Source organism: Cyprinodon tularosa, unplaced genomic scaffold, assembly GCF_016077235.1.
Source record: "Cyprinodon tularosa strain WSP-4 unplaced genomic scaffold, ASM1607723v1 ctg131, whole genome shotgun sequence".
Lineage (NCBI taxonomy): Eukaryota > Metazoa > Chordata > Actinopteri > Cyprinodontiformes > Cyprinodontidae > Cyprinodon > Cyprinodon tularosa.
The window spans coordinates 219,205-242,451 of record NW_024038126.1 but is presented as its reverse complement, the minus strand read 5'-3'; the positions used below and the strand labels follow the sequence as shown (position 1 = coordinate 242,451).

The following is a 23,247-nucleotide window of genomic DNA, read 5'->3' as shown; positions in this document are numbered from 1 at the left end:
TCTGCAGACTTTCATAAGTATGTTTATATAAACTGCAACAATAATCAGAGTGGATTTAAAGCATCGGGTCTTACCACCATTTGACTTCAATAAACTCCCAAACAAATGCAACATATTGGGTTTTAATAGTGAGAAGATTGCAGAGATTTAAAATTTGCACCTTTTTATACCACAAAATATATCTTGACTCCTCCTTGGGACTATTTTGCAACCCTAGTTATAAGGCAACTCTATACTGCACAGTTGCTGGTTTTCACTCAATGTCTCTAAGCATGAAGCAAATTATTGGCTAACTGCTAAAATTTGCTTTCATGGTTTATTATTTTGGTAGTTTGATTTCTGTTAATATGTCATACCAACTGTACATTTTAAGATAAATTAGAATAGGGCATAGATGAGAAATTTAGAGATTAACAAGAACAGTGGCAATTGAAACTTTGTCAAACTAAAGCAAATGGTGGGTTTATGGAAACTGCTTCAGATGTATTTGCTTTAAGCATATTTTAATTTTTAATAGGGATCTGCTATGATGAGAATATTCTTTTATTCATAATTCAAATTGGGAAAGATGAATTAAGGTACAAAATATGCGCATTTTATTGTAAAGGTTAGAATACCGCCTCATTTTAAGTTTTACATACCTGCAGAGGAATAATCAACATTTTTCAAACAAGTAAAAATATCACAAAATATAAGCCAAAAGCCTCCATTTTTACTTTATTAAATACTTTATATGGGGAGTAAAGATCTGTAGACCATAAACTAAATAAAAAACTAGAAGCTTCATGTCAACTGGAGGAGGGTTAATATCACTCGGACTGCGTTTGCTATGGCTGGAGCATCCCCTCTTCTTGATTTTCACATTTACCCTTCTTTGCATTTCCTTTTGTTTCAGAAGAGATTAAAATAGATTAGTAAACGCAAACAGCTAAATGTAAATGAAAAACAAATGTTATATAAGCCTGTAAACTGTAAGCAAGAGAATTCAAAACTACATGAGTAATTGGGAATATTGAGATTATTTTTCCTACTTGCTTTGATTGTTTTATCTTCCTGCATTTTAATCATGTAAATCACTTTGCATTGTCTTTGTACTGAATTGTGCTATACAAATAAATTTGCCTTGCCTTATAAATTGATGAAGATTTTACCAGAAATGACGACTGTGTCAAGCTTTACTGAATACAGCCTTTATTTATTTTTTTTGTCTTTCTATAGTTCAAGTTTGTCAGTGCCACCCAATGAAAAGCGGCCAAAAAGATTGAAAAAGTAAGAGGTAGAGCAAGTGTTCCATTCTTACTGTGATCAGTGTAAATATAAAACCAAGACTTTTATACATAAAAGGATTGACCATCTAAAAGGAGGCCAACTGATAGAAAAAAAAGGTTTCAAGAACAGCAGCTTCTGAGGTTTTGCTAGCGTTCCCTTATTATTCCAAATAATGAAAACCAACTCACTAGTTTCCAAAAAGAAAGTGGCAAAGCTTACCAGAGACATTGCACAGACAGCTATAGTATTATCATTGGTTTCTGAAAAGGAAAAGGAAAACTGCCTCTGCATAGTATGTATAGTCTGACAGGAATAATTTATGCCTCTGCATAGAGTATGGGAGAGCACAGAAAACCAGAGCAGCAGTCCTATAAATGTAGGATATTCAGCTGGCCATATGAGTACAGTCTGTGTATATCTGGCACACTGCATTTAAACTAACACTAACAACTTCCATCCAGCTACACTGACAGGTTTAGACAGTGTCATGTTACATAAAAAAAATAGGGAATAATATTTACATCTTCAGCATATAAATTACTTCCCTAAAACACCATCTTTGTAAGGCATATTAAGCTCTCTGGAACAATCAAACACAAAAACATAAGTGCCTCATACAAAAAGATTAAACTGACTTCTGATTTCAAAAGATGGGCACAAGCAGAGAAAACATTGAAATATTGATAAAACATAAATCAAAACCATAGCAAGTCCAAAAATAGGAAACAGAATTAATGCAGTTTTACATCAGAACAACTTGGAAAATGGCACGTAGAAATAGATCAAGCTTTAAGCTTGATTATGAAAACCCCTGAATACTATCAGGTAGTAACATCACAACACTTGAGCTGACTCTTTGATACCAGAGAGGGATGAATACAGAGCGATGGCTGCTTCTGATCGAAGCCAATACGGGATGCTTTACAGTCACAACGCCGAGTACTCCAGGAATGAATCCTCCTGCCCGGAAGGTGAACCTCTGACATTTTCATTCAGTTTTCTCTTCGCCCCTGAGCCTCCCACAGGCTGCAGCCTTTGTTCTGACCAATCACATCATGGCAAAAGGAGGTCAGACAGAGAAGGCTTGGGTGTCGTTGTATTCGCACTTCAACCATAAACAGTATCAAAACCTTCACTATCATGAGAAAAACGTTTTAAATATGCAAAAAATAGCTTTCAGCACACCCAAATAAAAGAGTTGATTTTGCATATATAATTCATCAACAAGATGTTACAAACATATAATGAGCTGGCTCTGAGGAGTTAGAGGGAATATGTGTGTGTTATGGGGGCCAATACAAAACAGCTGATTGAACCGAGTTCATATTTTGTCAAGTTGGAGAGCTGCCCACACACGAAGCTTAAAGGAGTGACCGCATAAGTTCACTTTACCATCGCTCTCCCTGTCCTGAGGTGCTGTCAGTCTAATTTATCCTCCCATAATGGGAGCGTTTGGGAGTCTATTATTCCAGTGAGTTTAGTTTTGTTTTTTTTACTCATTAAAAAAAAATTGGGAGGGGCCATTGATTCGATGACAGGTCCACATGTTGACGAGGTGGAGCCTGCATTGAGCCCATCAATCATCCAGGATGACCTTGACGAAGCTGGCCACATCTGTCTCTTTAGAGTCGTGCAGAGTGAAAAATGGATGCTTCTGCAGAAAAAGAAGAATGAAGAGGTGAGAAACCAGTCTTTGAGCTCAGAATCTTACATTTAAATGCTGTTTAAACAAATAACTGCGAACACTCATAGTGAGTTAATGGGATGAGTCTGACCTCTTGTGGATGAAAAACAGAAGAGAGAAACAGAAGGACTGACAGTAATTATGCTCTATTTATAGGAAGCAATGTTAAAGAAAAAATTACTAACCATTAATTCTGTGTAGGCCGGCCTTTCATCTGGTCTCTTTCTTAAGCTGCAAGGAGCAGAAAATAAACATATTTTTTTAAATATTAATAAAAATATCTATCATAAATTAACAAAGCATGCAAAGAGTGCAGACCTAAAAAAAGTTATAATGCTGAAACCTAATATCCTTTAATTGAACAGAGAGCAAATAGTGACCCCTGCAGGGCCTCTGAATTTTATGTTCTCTGCAACTGTAGCAGTGATTGAGATGCTGACTGCTTGCGGGAGGCTCACCATTGCGAGATGAAGTCTACGAACTCTGGGGAGAAGCGATCTGAAGGCAGCTGTGGGGACGGCTCGTCCACCACTTGCTTGAGCTGCTGGAATGGGGTACCCCAAGAGTCATATGGGAATTTCAGAATGGCCAGCTCAATCTGTGAAGAGAGAGAGGAAAAATAAGAAAACCTGCTTTAACCAGAGCTGTTCAAATTCCTGTGCAATTTCAGGGCTTTACTTTAAGGTCATGCATCTATTAAATGTTTATAAATGCTGGAAACTATCTGAAACTGAAGGTATTTGAAGGATATTTGTATGACTATGTCATCCATATATGTCACACAATGTCCTAATTATTCTATCAAATATTTTGCATATGAATGTATATTATACATTTATAAGATTTGCAGAGAAGCAGTTTTAGGGAATTTAGGAGAAATAAAGATTTGATTTATGTTTGAAAATAAACAATCAAATGTGTTTTACATTAGTTAATGGTATAGTTTGAGCATTTTTGTGATTTTTTTAAATCACCTGCCCTCTCCACTGAAAAAAAGCACTTGCACAACCCCATACCCGCTGTTGAGAGGGAACGCCTATTAAACACATGCAAGAACATTCACAAGCCTATTTCCCTTTTGCACGCTGTTAAAAAGTTGCTGTTTGCATCGCTCATGCAAGCTTACTGCAGTTTTTTCACTACGTCAGACTCACCACTGGTAATTGAAAATGGAGACGAGCAAGTAGGACGGCCTTACGTAAACATATCACCAGAATGATTGACAATTAGGAGGACCACTTATTTTGATGATCCACCCAGAAAAAAAAACATCCTCCACTATACCTTTATAGCTGTGCAATATGACTAAAACATAGGTAACAATATTATTCAATTCATATTGGTCAATATTAATATTTATTGATTAGTGTGCTGTTTTACCATTTAGAAATTAGTGACATTGGTAAAGTCAGAAAACTGTAACTATAGCCCTATCTACAGAGAACTGACATGATTACATAAGGCTAAAACATTAACACTGAGCCAAAGGAAAGAAAGAAGAGCCACACGTAACATTGCTCACCATAGTGATGCCAAGACTCCAGATGTCTGATTTAACACTGTAACCCTGTTGATTGAGGTCGGGGTTGATCCTCTCAGGCTGAAAGGAATAGAATTTGCAACATAAGGAATACATCAACAGCAAAGGCCATCATTTATTTCGGCACCAAATAAAAATTTGACCAATTCCACTGGACCAACAGCAGATGTCAAGTTAATTTCACCCTCCTCTTTACCCCCCTTACCGCCATGTACGGCTTGCAGCCGACGTCCAATGTTTTGGCCACAGAATCCACCAGGTGGCCGCTGATGCCAAAGTCACACATTTTCACCTGACCCTGAGCGTTGATCAGGACATTGGAGGGCTTCACATCTGAGGACGGAGGTTGAGAATGTGAGAGAATTTAAAACCCTTAGAGCATGATGGAGCTGTACAGTGTTATCATTGGGAAACAGATCTTCCTTTTGCTTACCTCTGTGTATCACTGAGAGGTTGTGGTGCAGATGTTCTAAAGCCTTGACAATCTATGGATGAATTATAAGAAAGGAAATGCTAAAACCTATGCAAATTAAATGAAACCATTATCCAGTTGGAGAGAGAGTTTGAAAAGAAGGACGTACTGCTACTGTGATTTTGCCCAGGATGTCCTCTGGAATCGTCTGGCCTTTCTGAATAACCTTTTTATAGAACTTATCCAAAGACGTGTCCATTAGTTCCATGCAGATCCAAACATCTCCCTGAAGAACAGTTAAAGTTGTTAAACGTACAGATAAAAACAAAATAAAAAAATAAAAATGCAGGAATATTGACTTCATAACATCGGTAAACAGCTGTTACCTCTCTAAAAAGGGCACCGTAGAAAGTCACAGTAAAGAAGCAGTCCACCGTTCTCATGGAAATGTCCAAGTCCATCAGGAGCCTCTTCTGCTCCAGACTATTAACTGTTGCACGAATCCTCTGAGGAAACCAGCAGCACAGACTTACTTACAAACCCATTTATGGTACTTAAAAAAACTAAATGTAACAATAAACAAAAGAAATACAACTGTGAGCTTCCCAGTCTACCTTGACGGCCATGATTACACCACTGGGGACGTGTTTCATCTTGTCCACCACTCCGTAGGCGCCCCTCCCCAGCTCTTCAATCTGCTCCAGGTCATCAGCTTCCACCACAAAGTTCTGTATCAGCAGTCGGGAAAATGTTACTGTTGCACATCTTCGGCACAGCAAGCTATCAGGGTAGAGGAAAACAAAGCTTTACCTGATCTCCGATTGTGACACAAGCCTTAGAGTCTAGGTCTCGAGGAGGCCTGCAGACATAAAAAAGAGCAAAATGATATGAAAGAAATAAACAGTCCAGGGGAGGTGAAACTACTAACTTACTCTTTATACAGTGTTTTGCTACAGGGTTTACAACCTATGCTAATTGTCATATTTTTGTCCCTTAATAACTTAAAGTAATGGTGCAACAAAAAGTTAAAATAACTGTCAAATGGAAGAAAAAGGGTGCATTTTCTAATCAAGTCCAAGTTTCTCATGGTTGCGGTCAATTCACATATCGGTAATTTGTCAGACCTTTGCTGCTTTGGCTTTTATTAAAAAAAAAAAAAAAAGATTAATTTATTAGAGCCTAAACAAAATGCAGCAGAGCAGCCTCTAGGGGGCATCAGAGAGTTTTTCTTTATTAAATCCCTTTTCTGTGAAAAGTTAATAACATGACATTCAAATTGATGAAAAAACACCATTTGTTATATAAAAAAAACCGCATATTTAGGCCATCTTAAAGGTCTGACTTTGGATTTACAAGAATTAAGTAACAAAAATAAAACATTTTTTATATTTTAGAACTGTCCCCATATAGCAATGTTTTTAAACACAGCCCGTTAAAAAATAAGTTTTAGGCCAGTTATTTAATACTATATATCATTTTTTAAACTTTAAACAAGTTAATGATTTAATAAATTAAGACCATAGACAATCGTAGCTCTTAATAACATGTTACGAGTGATCAGTTTGCTATACTGTTAAATTACAGCTTTCTGTTTATTGGAAATAGTCTTGTTGAAAACAAATTTTGAGCAAATCAGGTGTCCCTTTTTCTGGTTTTATTGCTAGAATGAAGAGAAGAGCCTTACGCTGTAGCTTGGGGCGGTGTAGGTGGAAGATCATCTATGCGTAGCTTCTGCCCTGGGTTCCTCTTCTTGCCTACAAATTAAAAAAAAACATACATTACAACCCCAACTCCAACACATGTTTAACAATAAACCAAACTAGCAAATCCCATAAACTGAATCATTACAAAATAACCGTAAGAGACAAAAGATTGCCCCTCAAACTTTTTATTCACCAATGCATCAACCTGGTAACTTCAACTTGATCGTTAATTCTTACAATAGGTTCCAAGCTGAAAATCCTGGTAATATTATCATTCCAGTTTTGACGAGGTCGGGGCAAAATACAACAAGATTTCCAAACATTGGTGTTTCACATCTGCAAACTGAAGTTTTTAAAAGGACATGTTAGAGAAAGTGATGGATTAGCAGGAGGTTTTCCTCAGATTTATGCAGTATATTGAAACCCAGCACTGCCCCTCTCCTACCTGTTGCTGCACAATGCCAGTCAGCTGGCCGATACACGTTTCCCCCTCTTACTAAAGAAATTATTTAGAAATATACCCAGTGGTAAAACAATAAAATAAAAAATCCAAACACTAAAGGAGATCTATTAATAAAGGTAAACTTTTTATTATGGAAAATATTAGGCAAAGAGCAGCACATCTATTATGCAATCACCTGCAAAACAGTTTCTTTAGCAGATGGTTCAACAAAGTAACCTGCTAAAAAGCAGCTAGTTATAATTATGTTACTCTACAAATCACAGAACAGGAAATAAAGGTATATATGTGGTGCAATAAGAAAATGAAATAAAAGTTATGACTAAATCAAGCATGTTGCTTAAATCCACATATCCAGTTATAAAACAATACATGGTAGAGATTATATTAGATCAGTGAAAAATCCATATATTACAGTATTTAGGCAGCATCATATTTTCTTTTTCATATTTTATTTAAAGAGACAATCCCTATTGCTCAAATACAATAAGTAATGCACACAATGTCATTAGAACATATTGCAGATGTGTTTTGTATTTTCTTAGAGATCATCTAAAGTCATAATAATTGGTATAATAAAAAAAAAAGAATTAGCATAATTTGAAATAAAGAACTGAGAAAAAAATTACTATTAGCTTAGGTAAGAAGTGAAAGGCATGTAGGTGAAAGGGAAGCATAACTTCCTCTCAAGTTTTTTTTTTTTTTTTCAAGGTATAACACTGAAAAGTCGTTCTTCTTTGTTTATATAAATCGTCCTACATCGGTTTTCACATGTTGTACAAACCCCTTCCATTGTTCCTACAGCACTGTGAGTTAGCATGAGCAGCTATTTGATCCCTCTCTGCTGAATAAGAGATAGCAATCCACTCATAAACACCGTTTACCAGCAGCCTTGGGGACTTCCCAAAAGTCATTGCAGACTCTGCCAGGATGACGCAGCTACTCACCCTAAAGGCAGCTTCTCAGGAAAAATGTCTCAACTTTTCTTAACTACATATCTGTGGGGTAATCTGGACAGTTAAAGGATTGCAGTGCTAAATCTAACATTAAATATTGAATTAAAATATACATATTTTTTTTAGAAAACAACTGTTAAAGGCATGTGTTTCTTCTTAATCCAAGACAAATGCAACTATACTTTTAGAATGTGTTTGAAGCATCGAAGCTATGCTCAACTGTAACTGTTATTGTTGCAGGACTGCATTTTCCATTAACCTAGTCACAAAGCAATGCTTTGGAGGAAGTTTGATTGGGTAACCCCCCTTTCTACAATATGCTGACAAGGAAGTGGGGGGTTTTGTACATAGATACAAAAGACCACCAAAGAAAAACCAGCCGTTTTGAGCTGCAAGGCTAAAATAAGCTCACTGTGTCCAGACAGACTACGAGCCTGATGTGGTAGAGAGAAATTGTCTGTAATTTACTCACACATACTTAGACAAAAATTGATTTTACATTTCCTCTGTTTGCCATAAAGCAAAATCATTAAAATGCTGCAGCTGATCAAGACATTAGGCAGTCGTTTGCACATGAAACTACATAAAACAGTTTGCAGGTTTACAACAATGCTGGACTTTAAGCAGCTAGCTACCGAATTAATCAAAGCTTTTAGCTTGAGTGCTTTTGGCATAAAAGCATCAACCGCACAGACCAAGTACCTGCCTGCCTACTGTAAAATATTAATGGTTTAGAAACAGTATCTCCTCTTAGTCAGCAACAGGTGTGTCCAGTAAACAGCCAAGGCTCCGGATAGGGATATGACAAAACTAAGAGCCAATCCCAACGGACGCATCGTCTCAAAACACCACGACTGTCAGGACCCTTCAGGGAAAATGATGTCATTTCACTTGGCTTACATGCGGTGCTACTGAGGTAAACATTAGGCCAAGCTCGGTGCAGGGTTCTGCTGGTAGAGCTCAGCAATCTAAAACTAAGCCTAAAAATTTAAGGTAATTTAAGTTTGAGTTTGTTTAAGTTAATCTCTAAATCATCTAAATCAATCAAATACATGAAGACGGATTTTTTGAGATGGGGGGGGGTTATAAGAATTTAGTTATCTTGGCTTTTAAAAAAATACTTTTCTACAATTAGTTTAGTCAATGTTGCATTTATGTTTTAAAAATGATTAAGAGTTGCAGTGCTAAATGCAACTGCTGCAGTGAAATACCTTTGCTGATGAAGGCAATGTTTTATTTTTAGAGTAGAGCTTATGATGCTCTATGAGGATGCTGTTATATTCATAGTCAAAATCATGAATCCCTTTTAGCAGTCGGTCATATCATTAGGGATAGACAGATACATCGGTTAGCTGATTAGTACCCTTTTTTCCTTGTATCGACGTCATCAGATATGGACATGCATATGCAGATTCATCAGTGCATTTAGCAGACAAACATTGAGATCAATGCATTATCACTTCCTCCATTTGGTCACTTTAGATCACTGTAAATCATCATAATAAATGAAAGAATAATGCGATAGCCGAACAAATCTCGTTCTTTGCTGCTTGATTATTTAAGCAGCAAAGAACATTATGATTATCGTTTTTGTTTTTGCTGCGGGCTTGGACCTCAACAGTAAAATTTGTCCAAATATGACCCTCAGCAACACAGGATAATGCCAATCACAGAGTTCCTGCAATTTTATCAGAGTTTAAGCTTGCTTTAAGACCTTTTAATTATAATAAAGATTTTAGTACAAGACCGACAAACATTAGCTTCTCGTTCTCCCAGTTAAGATTTAAAGTTAGATGACAGGAAAACCCCAAAACAAAAGCTATTCTTAGCTACAACTAAACCAAATGGAAAAAATTAATCTGGACTCTGTGTTTTTTGGAAGAATAAAGTAAATAATGACAATCCAATGTCTGCACCTGTGCAATGTATACAGAGAGAGGGAGGGGTGCCAAACTCCAGTGGTGGGTGGACATTATGCAGGGTACAACCAAAGCATTGCAAGTAAAGAAATGGAAAAAAAAAAACAACCATGCACACACCCACTCAACCCATAGGGAAATTTTGATGTGACAGCTTAACCGAGCATGGACCATTCTAAACTGTGGGAGGAAGCCCTGAAGTGCAGAGAGAACCTATACATGCAGGGGGGAGAACATGCAAACTCCATGCAAAGATCACCAGGCTTTTAAAACCACAGATCTTTTTCATGTCAGGAAACAATAATGACAAACATGCCACCATGCAGCCAAACTAATAATAGACCTTTAAATTTTTTTTTCTACATAACATAAAATCCCTTAAAATTTCAATTAGTTTTATTTTCAAAGGTTTTCTAGGTTAGTAAAAGTCCATCCAGCTGGACAATTTTTTTTTTTATCGATACACAGAGGGTGAAAACATGACACTTGGAAAAATAGTTCACTACTACGTATTGTGTCAAAGTATTTACTTGCGACATCTATAAGATCTAAAATTGATGCATTTAGAACTATTAAAGTCTGGACTGTTATCAGAGGATAGAAAGGTGGCCTGAGCCTAGAGGTGAGCCATATTATATCAGAAAGTGTTAAAGCTTAATAGTAGGGCTTGACAATTAAAAGCGTTAACATTTATAGAGGTAAAACAATAACTTTTTTACTTCAGCCCTGTAAAATGTGTGACATTTACATGCATACATGTAGGAAAAGTAGCAGCTAGCGTGCAGACCCATGCACGCATGTTAACAGTACACAATTTTTTACAAAACAATATAGTCTATTGTTGGGAGACTCTATTGAGTTTTAAAGGCCATTTAAAAAAAATGGAAAACCCTGGAGCCAAACATATAAATTTTTTGGTCAGTGCACAAAAACAAAACAACATCACAATTAGGAAAAAGCTAAAAATAAATTCCAATTAGAATTTTTGGCAGAAAAAAACAAAAATAAACAAATAAATATAAAGAAAATTCACACAGCACATTAAAGGCATTGTTAATCTATGCTCCCCCTTACAAACAGATGATTGTTTACCTTTAATGCAGCTTTGTATATCTCTTGTACATCTCAAAAGTACTATAATTGTGTAAAAAAAAGTCAATATTTTTAGTCTCTCATTACAGAAAGCCATCCTTATATAGATCAATAAGAGTGAAATATGTCAAGCCTTTAACTAAATTGATTAATTTCAACTCAAAAGACCTGCAAAAGCTTCCCAAGCCTCTTCAAGGTCTCATCTAAATCTGGGTCAGTAGGCTTCATAATCATGGGGAAGCCTGCTGACGTGACAAATATCTAGAAGACAGTCATTGCCATCCTCCACAGGGAGGGTAAGCCACAAAGAGACAATGTTAAAGGAGATGGTTGCTTACAGAGCACTCTAAGCATATTTACAGAAAGTTAAGTGGAAGGAAAAAGTGCTTCAGCAGTGAGGACAGTTGCATTAAGTTTCCCAAGGAGTGAACTAAAGCTGAAATCAGTCATCAAGAGCCAGTAGGTATAAATAAGACTCCTAAATACGGCCCACAAATGCATCAAGCCGCTCCTTAACTACTAAATAGATCATCTTTGGTGACACAGTTGATAGCGCAGTAGCAACACCTTATGCTTCTACCTATGACACATAGGGAGTCATCGGTTGAACCTGGAAAATCACTGCCTCTCTCTCTCTCAACACCATCTTATTTAAATAGTGGCATGTTTTGGTGGCGGCCACCAGGAGTGAAAAGAGACTCCCGCAACGTTGTTAAATTGCAATCCAAAATTGCTGCTAGCACATCGTCAGAGCATCCTTGTTGAAGCCGTCATGTTAAACATCGAACCAACATATTTAACCCAAAATGGTTTGATGACCCTATAGACCCAAAGGCGGAGAAAGGTTTGGATATTTTCTACAACATGAACATAGTGACATTATGAAGCTCGCTAACATTATGTTGGCTTAACAGTAAAATGTTGCTACTAAGAAGAGTAGAATAATTAAACCACTATGCTTTAAGTCAATTGTAAAGTATCACAATGTTATCTTCTGGTGATGGTCCACTGATTGTCATTTCTTTCTAAATAAACTTTAGAGATCTTTGAACTTCCTTCTGCTGAAATTATTTATTAAGATGCCAATTTAATTTTCCAGCAGGGCTTGGTAGCTCTCCAAGCCGCAAAAAGTACCAAATGTTGACCCCAGTGTTACTATGCTTGGTTGGTCAGCAAACTGACCTGAAAGGGAAAGGATGAGGTAATCTCAAAATTAAGATACAGGCATGGAGAAGCCATGCCCTGCTGCACTGATGCACTATTTATTGCAGGAGGCCCAACCAAGTATTAAATGCACTGGTATCTAGATACTTCTCAAATATTTGCAGATATTTTACATTTTGGAGAAAATGGGTTTTCTGTTATCTGTTCACAACAAACAAAGTAAGAAAGGCTTAAAATATTTCAATTGTAAAGTATCACAATGTTATCTTCTGGTGATGGTCCACTGATTGTCATTTCTTTCTAAATAAACTTTAGAGATCTTTGAACTTCCTTCTGCTGAAATGATTTATTAAGATGCCAATTTAATTTTCCAGCAGGGCTTGGTAGCTCTCCAAGCCGCAAAAAGTACCAAATGTTGACCCCAGTGTTACTATGCTTGGTTGGTCAGCAAACTGACCTGAAAGGGAAAGGATGAGGTAATCTCAAAATTAAGATACAGGCATGGAGAAGCCATGCCCTGCTGCACTGATGCACTATTTATTGCAGGAGGCCCAACCAAGTATTAAATGCACTGGTATCTAGATACTTCTCAAATATTTGCAGATATTTTACATTTTGGAGACAATGGGTTTTCTGTTATCTGTTCACAACAAACAAAGTAAGAAAGGCTTAAAATATTTCACACCCCCAGTTTGACTTTCTAAATTTTTAATTTGTGTTTTTTGATTTACTGTAGGAAGAAATGTTTACTTTATTTAAATAAATACCCTTGTGACAATTAGTTTTACCCAATGTGATTTTTTTTATTCAACACATTATGTGTAATGCAAAAGCTTATTGAAGCTAAATTTTGAGCATCAAAGCTGCACAAGGAAGACTGCTTCTCACTATTGTTTTTGTTTTTACTGCAGGCAGAAGGAAACTACAAGAGCACTCCTCTCATTCAGCAGCAGTTAGCTACCTGGCAGCTAAAGCTCACCCTAAATAAGTCATCAAAACATTTAGCTGAATGTCTGGTTTGTCTTCTTGGCTTGCTACTAATCAATCAGATATATTAGACTTCAGAACCTTTATTGGATTACTGTATTTTCTGCAGTGTAGGAAAACATTTTTTAACACTTTTAAGCATCAGCCCAGAAAAAGAGAATATATTTTACTAAAACTAAACTCATACTGTTGTCTCTGAACTTCAAATGCATTTTTATAAAACAATGTATAGTATCCTGGATAAATTATGTGTTAATAATGTAAACCACATTTTCTCCCTGGCATGTATTCATTGCAAAAATCATCAAATTGGTTAACAGATACAATGATAAAACAAATGAAACCTAATGCATCAATATTGTTACTAATTCTTATGCATGTCCATATTATTGAATTTCTTTTATGTAGCCAATCAGGATTTTACCTTGCTAATATTTCACAATTAGAAAACTTTTTTTTCAGGTAAAATAATATGTGACCCATCCCACCCTGAGCCAAACATCTTTCTAATAGATGACATCAGTTTCTGGTCTAATGCCAATACTAAATAGGGTTAGGCCATCTTGACTCATCAGATACAATGGTGCTATGACATCAGCATCAGTTGTGGTCAAAGTTTATCAAGCAACACAACTCATGACAATTGTTTTCTTCAAAAAAAAAAAAAAAAAAGGATATGATTACCAATAGTTCCAAGAAATGGGATGTTTAATGAAAGAGAAAAAAAAAGCTGTCTTAGGAATTTTAAATTCTCTAAATGATATAAAAAAAAAAAAAAACGGGAGTACTGAGAAATGTATGAGCTCTTCTAAGCAGGGACTGAGCTAGAGGGGTGCCAGGGGTGGCCATGGCTACCCTTAGCCAATCAATGGCAACATTAAAATTTTTCATATATTAACAACTACTTGACAACAGAAACACTCTGGTTAATTATGCACATCAATATACAAACATTGAAGATGATAGATACGGAATTAATGCTCTTTTCAGAAATACATTTTGAATAATTTAGGGTAAAGATAAAATATGTGCCTCTGCAAGTCACCTAGGAGTCCTCAGTGAAATAATGGATAATTACTTTAATAATAACTTAAAAATTCATTAAATGTGGATATTAGTAGATTTAAATATAATTTTTTTGCTGAATGATTATTGATAAAAGTAGGTAATGACAATCTAAAATATGTTCGCGCCAGAACTCAAACCTGAAACAATTTTGTCCACCATCACTTTTATTTACACAGCATAGATGTTTAAATACATAGGCGGTTCTAGACAGGGGCCAACGGGGGCCAGTACCCTTGTAGATCATGTCCTGGCCCCTGCACTGAAGACATAAAACTCAAAGAAATTCAAATGATGATATGCGCTGGAACAGACATGGTTACAGATAGATCCTTTGGATCTATTTCATTTTTTTTTCTTTACAAATTATTTTTTACTAATTATTTAAAAACAATAAGGTGATACCTTCAGTGGTATTGAGGTAGGATCCCAGTTTTCATCTGCTATTTTTTTTTTTTTCCAAAACAAATTGCTCTAAATTTTTACAGCTGAATTTATCAGTTTTTCTTGAGTTCTAATTCAGATTTTATAGAACACGGCAATTTTAACTTAAATGAAGTCAAAAATATGTAAAATTCCTAAATTATGAATGAATATAGACCTAATAAGAAATAGAATTTTTATTAAACATAACTGAATAGAAATTTCACTTCATGCAGCTATCTTAATATATTTGAGTCCCTTGCCCTGTTTTTTATTTCATGCTTTTCTGGGCCCCCATAAAAACACTCTAGCCCCCTCAAACATTTGGTCTAAAACCACCACTGTTTAAATACAGTGTTTATACATAAATGTGCAACTCTTATTTAACACTTTTTAATGCTCTTAGAAATAATCCTAATGCAATCAGCAACTACCCATGACAGCCATATCCCGAGTTACTCGTTTTCCGCCACTTTGGTTCAAATTTGCATTTTTCCCCATTCTCTAGCCTTTTCTCCACCTCAAGCTTCTTTTCCGAAGCCATTTTAATGCCACGATTATCAAATTTAATGAATTTAATGCCAATTAAGGCCTTACTTTAAAAAAATAATAATTGAATGACCCACGGAAACCCTGAAATAAATACGTCTATTTGTTAGCAAAGGCTGCAGGAAAGTATAGTCTGTCTTTATTTAGAAAATATGGAAGTTGTGCTTGTTCCTATTAATACAGTGTAGATTGACCCCGAGGTTCTGGTGCCTTTCAGCCACCCCTATTAGGATTTTCTGGCTACGCCTCTGCTTCTAAGCCAGCTAGATGTTCGGTGGAAAATACCCGAAATACATACGTAATGTGAACAAGAATTTCTGGATTGTGTATGGGATCAAAGAGTCAATAGCTGTGAGCAGAGTCACCATCAGGAAGCACCAGCCTTAGAGCAGGTCCATATACAGACAGTGATGACTCATGCACAGATAATCTTCCACACCACCCTATCAGGACAGTTAGGGAGAAGCCAATCTCTAAACATGCCGCAAAACTACGAGACCTCAATGTTCTCTGAAAAAGAAAAAAAAAAAGTCGGAATGACACGAAGAAAATGTCCCGTAAACGCAGAACCTGTGTAGCAACATGAAGACAGTCAACTGTTAACTAATGAGGAAACTGTGTTGCAGGTCTAAACCTGCCGCCTTGGGGCCGGGGCGCGCGCCGCGGCTGCTGCCCACCATGGTAACGTTGCTATTATTGTGTAACAACAGCGCGAGCGCTGAACTTGAAATGTAAATTGACATCATTGCAGTCACGCTATGAGTGACGCAAAGCAAGAAGCTTGATTCATTTTTCCAAGGAGTGGTTTCTGTCTTCTTTTTTTTTTTCTTGCTTGTTTCCCTTTTCCATCTAATTTCACATCTTTGTGAAACGAATCTGTTGAGACGTGTAAAACGTTATAAATACCTGAGTGTAGAAGAAACTAACAGCAACAACAAAAAAAAAAAAAAAAAAAACACCTGTGGATTTAACTTCATATATAGATCGCAGTGATTTTAATGTTAAGTATCTTAACATTTAAGTCAGCACAATTAGTCATTACTACGGCTAACTTAAAAAAAAAAGCAAATTTAGCCAATTTAATATTAAAAACTACTAATTAACATGCGATATGATAAGGAGATTGTATTCAACTTCTGAAAATCTTTACATTTTGTTTAGTGATTTCCAAAAAGGCAGGAAATGCTTGAGCTAGGCTTCCACCTGGCAAGGTTACATTACACAAAGCTAGCTGAAGTTTCCCTCCACCGGCACAGCGGTAGAAGAATGCGCGTGCAAAATTGACCAAAAAACACTTACCTTTGGATAAAGACATTTCCCCTTTTCTTTGATGAGGGGGAAGGGAAGCACAAAGACTTTTGCCTTTTTCTATTCCCCCCTCCCTGCATCTACTCTTAAACCCGCTCAGGAACGCTGTTTCGTGGGTGCAAATATCTAAAGGTGGACAAAAATAAGCACTTTCCCTTGGAGCTAGCCTAGCGCTAAAATACCTGCTAAAAAAAACGCTTGGCAGCAAGGTGCACAACTTTAAACCTTGAGTAAAGCCGAGCAGTTCGAGTTAGTTTGCTAACAAAAACCTTCGCCGGGGTGGCCAAAGTCTGACAGCTGAGGACTCCAGCAACGTGATGACGTAGTTCCTGTCAGGTGCTAAGCATCATGGAAGGTGTAGTTTCAGGACGTAAAACGGCAAACACTAACCTGATCCTGGAGTTAATATAAAATTTGAGAAAGCGAAACTTTACATATTCATCATTTAATGAAAAAAATAAAGAAGTAAAACAAGTAAAAGCAAAAACATTTTAAAACTTATTTTCAAATCAGTAATATCAGTGAAAAATATTTATTAATCACTTAAGCATTGTAAGGTCGTGCTTATTCGGTGGCTTTTACTGATCAACCCTAAAGTTTATTAGCCGTAAACTATAAATGATTTGTTCCCTTTGTGTTCTTTTTCTGATTTTTGCAAAAGCGTAAAATAAAAGACATTTTAGCAATGATACACAAGGATTTAATTTGTATTTGTTAACTTTGAGATAAACCCAGAAGGTACATAGCAAATCTGCACATGACCTAGATTTACAAGCAAAAATAAAAGAGAACAAAATTTTTTATTTATTTATTTTTTTTGCTTTTAAGGGGTTGAAATAGATGAAAGAAAAAGATGCTCGTCTTGGGAAACATTAATAGCACTGATGCAAGATTAGTCATGAATCCCATCAACAAACAAAAGTTATTTTTAATTCATAATTTATTTTACAACGGAGAGAAAAAAAATGTCATTCAAAATAAGTAAATAATTCATGAAAACAAGCTTATATTGAAAGATAAATCAATACCTAGAATAAAAAAAATCTATTCTCCTCTATGAGGCTACACAGCGGCCCACACCCACATATATTTGTAAGAAAGCAAAAAAAGAAATTTGACAAGCAATACCTCTAAAAGGAAAAACATCTCTGGGTAGTAATCATACATATCTAGTCCTGCAAGACAACTACATCACACCAAAACCTTTGAAAACATTTTAGTTTAAATATAATATAGTGGTGCACACAACTGTGGTTCTAAAATGTGAGTAATGGATTAAATATCTCTATTTGACTTAAGAGAAAATAATAATCCATAAATAGTGGGGGTTGTTTTCTTAAAGCAATATCAGTATATGACCCACTCAGTCTTCATTAACAATTACAACAATCCATGAATTCAAGGAGAAACTTCTACTTAATAAGATGATTTTAAAAAATACAGTAACTTCGATGTCATGTTGCTCTTATTACACACAAGTCACAGAAATATCTTACTACTATTGCAGTGATAATCACAGCTTGTCTGTCAATCTTTTCTTTCAGTGTTTTGCTATAGCTGGAAGACAAAAGAATAAAGGAAATGTTAAAATGTGATTATCATACAGCTGACACATGATATGAGTGTGCTTTGAAAAATGTGCATGTGATTGTGTGGGCAGATACAGTGAGGTGATACAGAATTCCTGTTTTTACTTCCTGGCAACAAGCAAGCTATGGTAGAGAGGTTTGATCACAATGTGCAGATAGAGGGAGCTATCAATGAGGTACTCTGATGCACGGCGCTGTAGGTCAGCATCCATCAAGAAATCTCCAGCCTCTTCTGTGCTCTGGTGGAAGTTGTACACATGGCGGACAATCACTTTTCCCTGCTGCTTTGCCAGCACGATAATTGTTTTCTGGAAACTGACTCCGGCAAAGTCGGGGCTGGAGGTGGCAGGCGTTACGATGATGCGAGGTCGGCCTCCCTCTGTACGAGTAGGCTGCATGGCACCCAGCTCAGTGTAGGTAGACCTCGCACTCAGTGGGAGCCAGCGAGGGGAGAACAGGGCATTCCACGTTACTCTCTTGTTGGAGTCATGGCCACTTGGCCCAAGCTGGGTCTGGAAGCTGAAACTACGGTCGTCACGAGTAGGGTTGTTGATGATCCAAGGAGAACCCCAAGAAGAGGACAGGTAGTTACGGGGAGTGAAGATACTACAGTTGACATCAAAATATTTAGCCAGCTGGATCGGTGAGGCAGAGTGAAACTGAAAGGCGAGATAAAGGAGATCACGGATGGTCTCATAATACTTTGCCATGAGGGGTGACTGCTTCTGAAGACGGAAGAGATGGTGAGGGGGGATCATGCCATACCGAACCGCCCTAAGGGCAGTCTCTACTGTTGTGCTGACTGGCTGGTTCTGGTTAATCCAGGCCTCCACAGCCTCATAGAGCTCCAGTTCGCTATGCAGAATGAGGTCAGAGCGCTGGAGCAAGGACAGGAGCAGGTCTTCACTAATAGAACCCCACTCTCCACTCTGCAACACAGAGGACAGATTCCAGGACAGGTACTGCAGACAGCTATCCCGCAGGGTTGCGTCCCCAATTTGTAGTGCATAGTTGTACCAACTAACAACATGGCCTGTGGGTGAATCACTGGAAAGATGTTGAGTCATGTACTGGGTTAGGCCTTGCCGCAAGCCCCACACATGGTATTTGCTGGCCAGCTTGTGCAGGGATACAGCCTGATCGAGCCGTAATGAGATGTCACCACAGTACAAATATCTGAAAAAAATACAAATTTTAAAATCATTGTTAGACAGAACATTTATTTTTGGAAGGTTTCTAAAGAATTATAGATTAACAGAAAAACTGATTGGTGTCTGAAATTGTTCAATTGTTAAAATTATAACCTATAGTACGGTTCCTCAGTTATGATCTTCAAGGTCTGGTGCCCTGCACCTTTTAGATGTGTCTCCGACACACCTTGTAACACACCTGTATTAAATGGCTGGATTATCTCTTTAGTATGCAGTCACTTTTGCCTTAGTCTTGCTAATGACCTGATTATCTAAGTTAGGTGTGTTGAAGCTGAAGCACGTTTTAAAGGTGCAGGACACTGGACCAGATTTGAGGAAGCACAAAGGTTGTTGGAAACATTTATATAGGAAATAGCATTTTCTTCAAAGGCATGTTCACCGTTCAATCCATCTACAACAGCATAGTAGTTTGATCAGCAGATATCATAAAGCTGAACATTACACCCCTTTGAAGAATTTTACTTTCTCTTTCTTAAAAGATGTTGGATATAAAACTGCTGCCCGTCTTCTGGAAATCCAACAAATAGGGATCAGCAAGGATAATTCACTGAGGCTGATGTATACATTAAGTAGGACTAGTCCCTGCTAATCATTCTCATAGATGTTATGAGATTCCAACCTAACCCTAGTTTAAGCGTTAACTCTGAATTTATTTTTTTGTGACATATTAGTACTGTTTTTTTTTTTTTTAGATGAATAACTAATGATTTATTTGTGAAAGATAAATTTGGGCTGCTGTAAAAGTACAATGTATGAGTGATCTTCAAAAGGATTTAGGTCTGCAAAAGAGTTAGAATGTCATTATAGTTTGGTTTTATTATTTGATATCTCTGCAACATTATTTGGAAGACCTCCTGGAAAGGATTGCAACATAACTTCACTCTATAACTTTCAGCTGCTTTTAAGAAATCATAGTTTTACTATTCCAATACCTACACATTTTGCTGCAAAGATTGGCCAAAAAAATTTATCTGATTGTGTGTCTCTCTGTAGAGGTACCCCAGCGATCCTCACCTGACAAACTTGTCAAAGAGAGCAGCGCACTCAGGTGTTTCCGTCAAAACTAGAGCGCTGTTGTTGCGGTTCAGCAACAGCTCCTCAAACACGTCGCTCTGCAGAGAAAGGACCAGACTGTGGGCCTGAATCACCTTCACCTCGTCTGTATTAATTGTTTGCACCCGGAGGCTAACATCGCTGCTGTTCCCTAGGGTCAGCAGGTTCTCCATACGATGCACCAAATGCATGGAGTGATTGAGAACTGTGGCACCGCTGTCCAATGCTGCTTCCTGCTTCACTGGAGCTATGCAAAGAAAAAAAAACAGCGGGGTGGGTTTAGATTCAGACTATAAAGATTACTCTGTATATGTAATTGGAGAGTTTGCTTGACTGAGGAAGATAGACATTTATTTTACTTTAAGTTTACTTCAAACAGCAAAAATTTAGAAAAAAAGCATATTTTAACTCTTGAACTGAGCTCTAGCTGATAAATGTAAATGTATTACCAATATATAACCTGCTAGCGGAACTTCAGACTTGCACAACCTCTCTTCTCAAGCTCCTAATTGATTAAAAACTGCACAGGAAACCTCAGATACCAGGTGCACACCAAAAGAGAAACCTGCATTTGCAGCTCCTTTGCAGATGGCTTATTATTCTATAGGCTCTCGTAAACACAAGGAGAAATGTGGACATCCTAGAGACTCCTACATGAAAGAGTCATTCAAGTAGCCTTGTTGGTCTTCTATTGGGGATTTAATGAGACATCAGGGGAGTATATTTATCTCCCCTCAGATTTTTCGACTCCCTACTATAATGAAGAACCCCCACTTCAAAGTCTCCTTTCTCTTTTTAAGAAAATGAGCCCAAAGTGGAATGTGGATGTGAACCGTTAGATGTTACTGACTGCACGTCCCATTCAATCGTAACTAAAAGCATTGCATTACACAGGGCAGTTCAACTGTTATGTAATAAACTATTTTTTACTTCTTTAGAAAAAAGGGAAAAATAACCTACAAAGCAGGTATACCCACACATGCAAACTTAATAACGAAGAATGCCCATTTGCTTCTTTCACCTAACAAGAAAAAAGCTATTTATATTTGGGTTATGTGTATAAATATTGTTCATAATCATAAAAACAATCTAGAGATGTGTAGCTCTACATGCAGCACTGTCAAAATTATTTCCCTAGAAAAGCAGGTATAGACTGTAAAGTAACTCTTTTCCTAATTTAACACCAGATGACAAATAAACTTGGCTTTTTCTTTACATGCATACAGATGAGAACCGAATGAGCTGCCTAAATAATCATCCATCAAGACACAGTCTCATGCTGATTCCCCCTATCCAGTAACAGCATGGGGGAAGCAGGACTGAAATAGAACAATTCAGCTTTCTTTACAATGCAGAATATATTTTTGTAGAAGTGAAAGCAAGCCATCAACATTTGTATTGTCTTACCTCCACTAACTGAGACTGAGTAGAAGTGAAAAAAGAAGAGCAGAGTGCCCACATAAACCCAGCAAGGAATCTTGTATGAGCGCTCCATCTCTTCACAATTATTCACTGCTTCTCCTTTGTCTTTTCCCCTCTCCGCTCTTTGTTGGTGGCGCTCTCCTCCTGGCCGTATGTGCACAGAAAGGTGTTCTGCCTGGTGTGCTGCCCGGCTCCCTGTCCTGGACTCTTTATGTAGGACGCTGGCCTTTCCCCTGGCGCATCTCTCACAAACCCTCGGACTCCATTGATTGGTGGATTCGGGCAGGGGCGTTGCTATAGCGACAGCTTTGATTTTGAATCTCTCCTTTTTTGGATGTAACATGGCATTGATCAGTGGCACTATGCCAGCCATGAACTCGGCTTAATGTCTTTTTAAAAGTGTGCTAGCATTTGGTCCTATTAGGGATCAATAAAAACACAGTTTGCTTTTGCAATTACACTGACATGCTGCAGATCTTCGGGCCTGCAGAACTTTGAAACAAAGCACCACCATTGCCTTAATTAGTCGGTTCATTTTCACAGAAGCCGCTAAGTCAATCAGCCAAGAGTAATTGAGCCTGTAATATGTGTGACCAACGGCAATCAGTGAAATTTAGCAATCCATCTCAAGCAGATTTCTTCAGCCCTTATTCATTTGACAGCTCATTTAATCTTCCTAATATAAGGATAATTTATTATATGCTTGGTCTGATAATCCCCAGGCGCTGCACAGTGGCAGCACACTGCTTCCCAACGAGATGGGTTAAATGCAGAGTACATTTCGTTGCCCTGTACTTCTTACAGTATAAAGACGACAAAATGCTGGAAAAATTAATCTGAGGCAGGCTTTTCACCCAGAGCTTTGTCTATCATACAAGTGCCAGTCTCACTTGAATTAACTGATCCTGAAAAATCAAAAGCATCAGAGATATAGAAACCTGTTTTTCTGATGCATGTTTTATCAAAGGTCCAGTGTTCTAAAATAAGTCTGTGCATTACAGTACACTGACAAGGATTTTTCCTCTTCATTTTTAGCATTTTAGCTGTCAAGGTAATTTGAACAATTACAGTTTTGAGATTCCTTGGTGCCTCCTACATGGAAAAAGAGTGTATTATGACTAGACCAAAGGAATGGCAGGTACAACTGTCTCTTTTACAAAATATTTTATTGCAAAAGTACCCCAGAGTTCCCCCATGATATTCTTTTAAAAACAAATTTGGAATACAAACTCAAAGCAGAACAGTTGTTGGTGGTTAAGTGAATTTAAAGGATATATCTTACAATGTGACTCTTTTTAAGGTCACTAATATCAAACTCTTACACCATCACTCCCTTAATCTGAGTCGTTTGCTTACCCCTATGCAGGTTAGCCAGGGTGAGTCATTGCCTATCTTGCTTGAGAAATCAGGACTTTAAAGGTCAGATTGATTTCTATCCTTT

General features: G+C 37.3%; 2 protein-coding genes across 2 annotated transcripts; both read right to left on the bottom strand.

The window, feature by feature from the left end:
- Positions 1–1,179: 1,179 nt before the first annotated feature.
- LOC119778260 (dual specificity mitogen-activated protein kinase kinase 6-like) lies at positions 1,180–16,851 on the bottom strand. The gene is made up of 12 exons (XM_038277412.1): positions 16,523–16,851; positions 6,590–6,659; positions 5,716–5,764; positions 5,520–5,633; positions 5,292–5,411; positions 5,075–5,191; positions 4,927–4,978; positions 4,699–4,826; positions 4,476–4,553; positions 3,412–3,551; positions 3,139–3,184; positions 1,180–2,923 (listed from the first exon to the last, which is right to left on the bottom strand). Exons 1-12 carry the CDS (start codon positions 16,536–16,538, stop codon positions 2,846–2,848), a joined length of 1,008 nt encoding a protein of 335 aa, XP_038133340.1. The 5' UTR covers positions 16,539–16,851; the 3' UTR covers positions 1,180–2,845.
- A 365-nt stretch (positions 16,852–17,216) lies between these two features.
- On the bottom strand, positions 17,217–22,063 carry btbd17b (BTB (POZ) domain containing 17b). Its single transcript, XM_038277411.1, has 3 exons — positions 21,792–22,063; positions 20,346–20,631; positions 17,217–19,296 (listed from the first exon to the last, which is right to left on the bottom strand). Exons 1-3 carry the CDS (start codon positions 21,877–21,879, stop codon positions 18,222–18,224), a joined length of 1,449 nt encoding a protein of 482 aa, XP_038133339.1. The 5' UTR covers positions 21,880–22,063; the 3' UTR covers positions 17,217–18,221.
- Between the last annotated feature and the right edge of the window lie 1,184 nt (positions 22,064–23,247).

Coding starts and splice junctions, on each gene's coding strand:
- LOC119778260 (XM_038277412.1), bottom strand. Junction 5,765..6,589: donor ACACCGCCCCAAGCTACAGC/GTAAGGCTCTTC, acceptor TTATGTCTGCAG/GCCTCCTCGAGACCTAGACT. Junction 2,924..3,138: donor CGGCCTACACAGAATTAATG/GTTAGTAATTTT, acceptor CTTTTTCTGCAG/AAGCATCCATTTTTCACTCT.
- btbd17b (XM_038277411.1), bottom strand. CDS start 21,879: ATGGAGCGCTCATACAAGATTCCTTGCTGGGTTTATGTGGGCACTCTG. Junction 20,632..21,791: donor CTCAGTCTCAGTTAGTGGAG/GTAAGACAATAC, acceptor TTCTTTGCATAG/CTCCAGTGAAGCAGGAAGCA. Junction 19,297..20,345: donor CTCTTTGACAAGTTTGTCAG/GTGAGGATCGCT, acceptor TATTTTTTTCAG/ATATTTGTACTGTGGTGACA.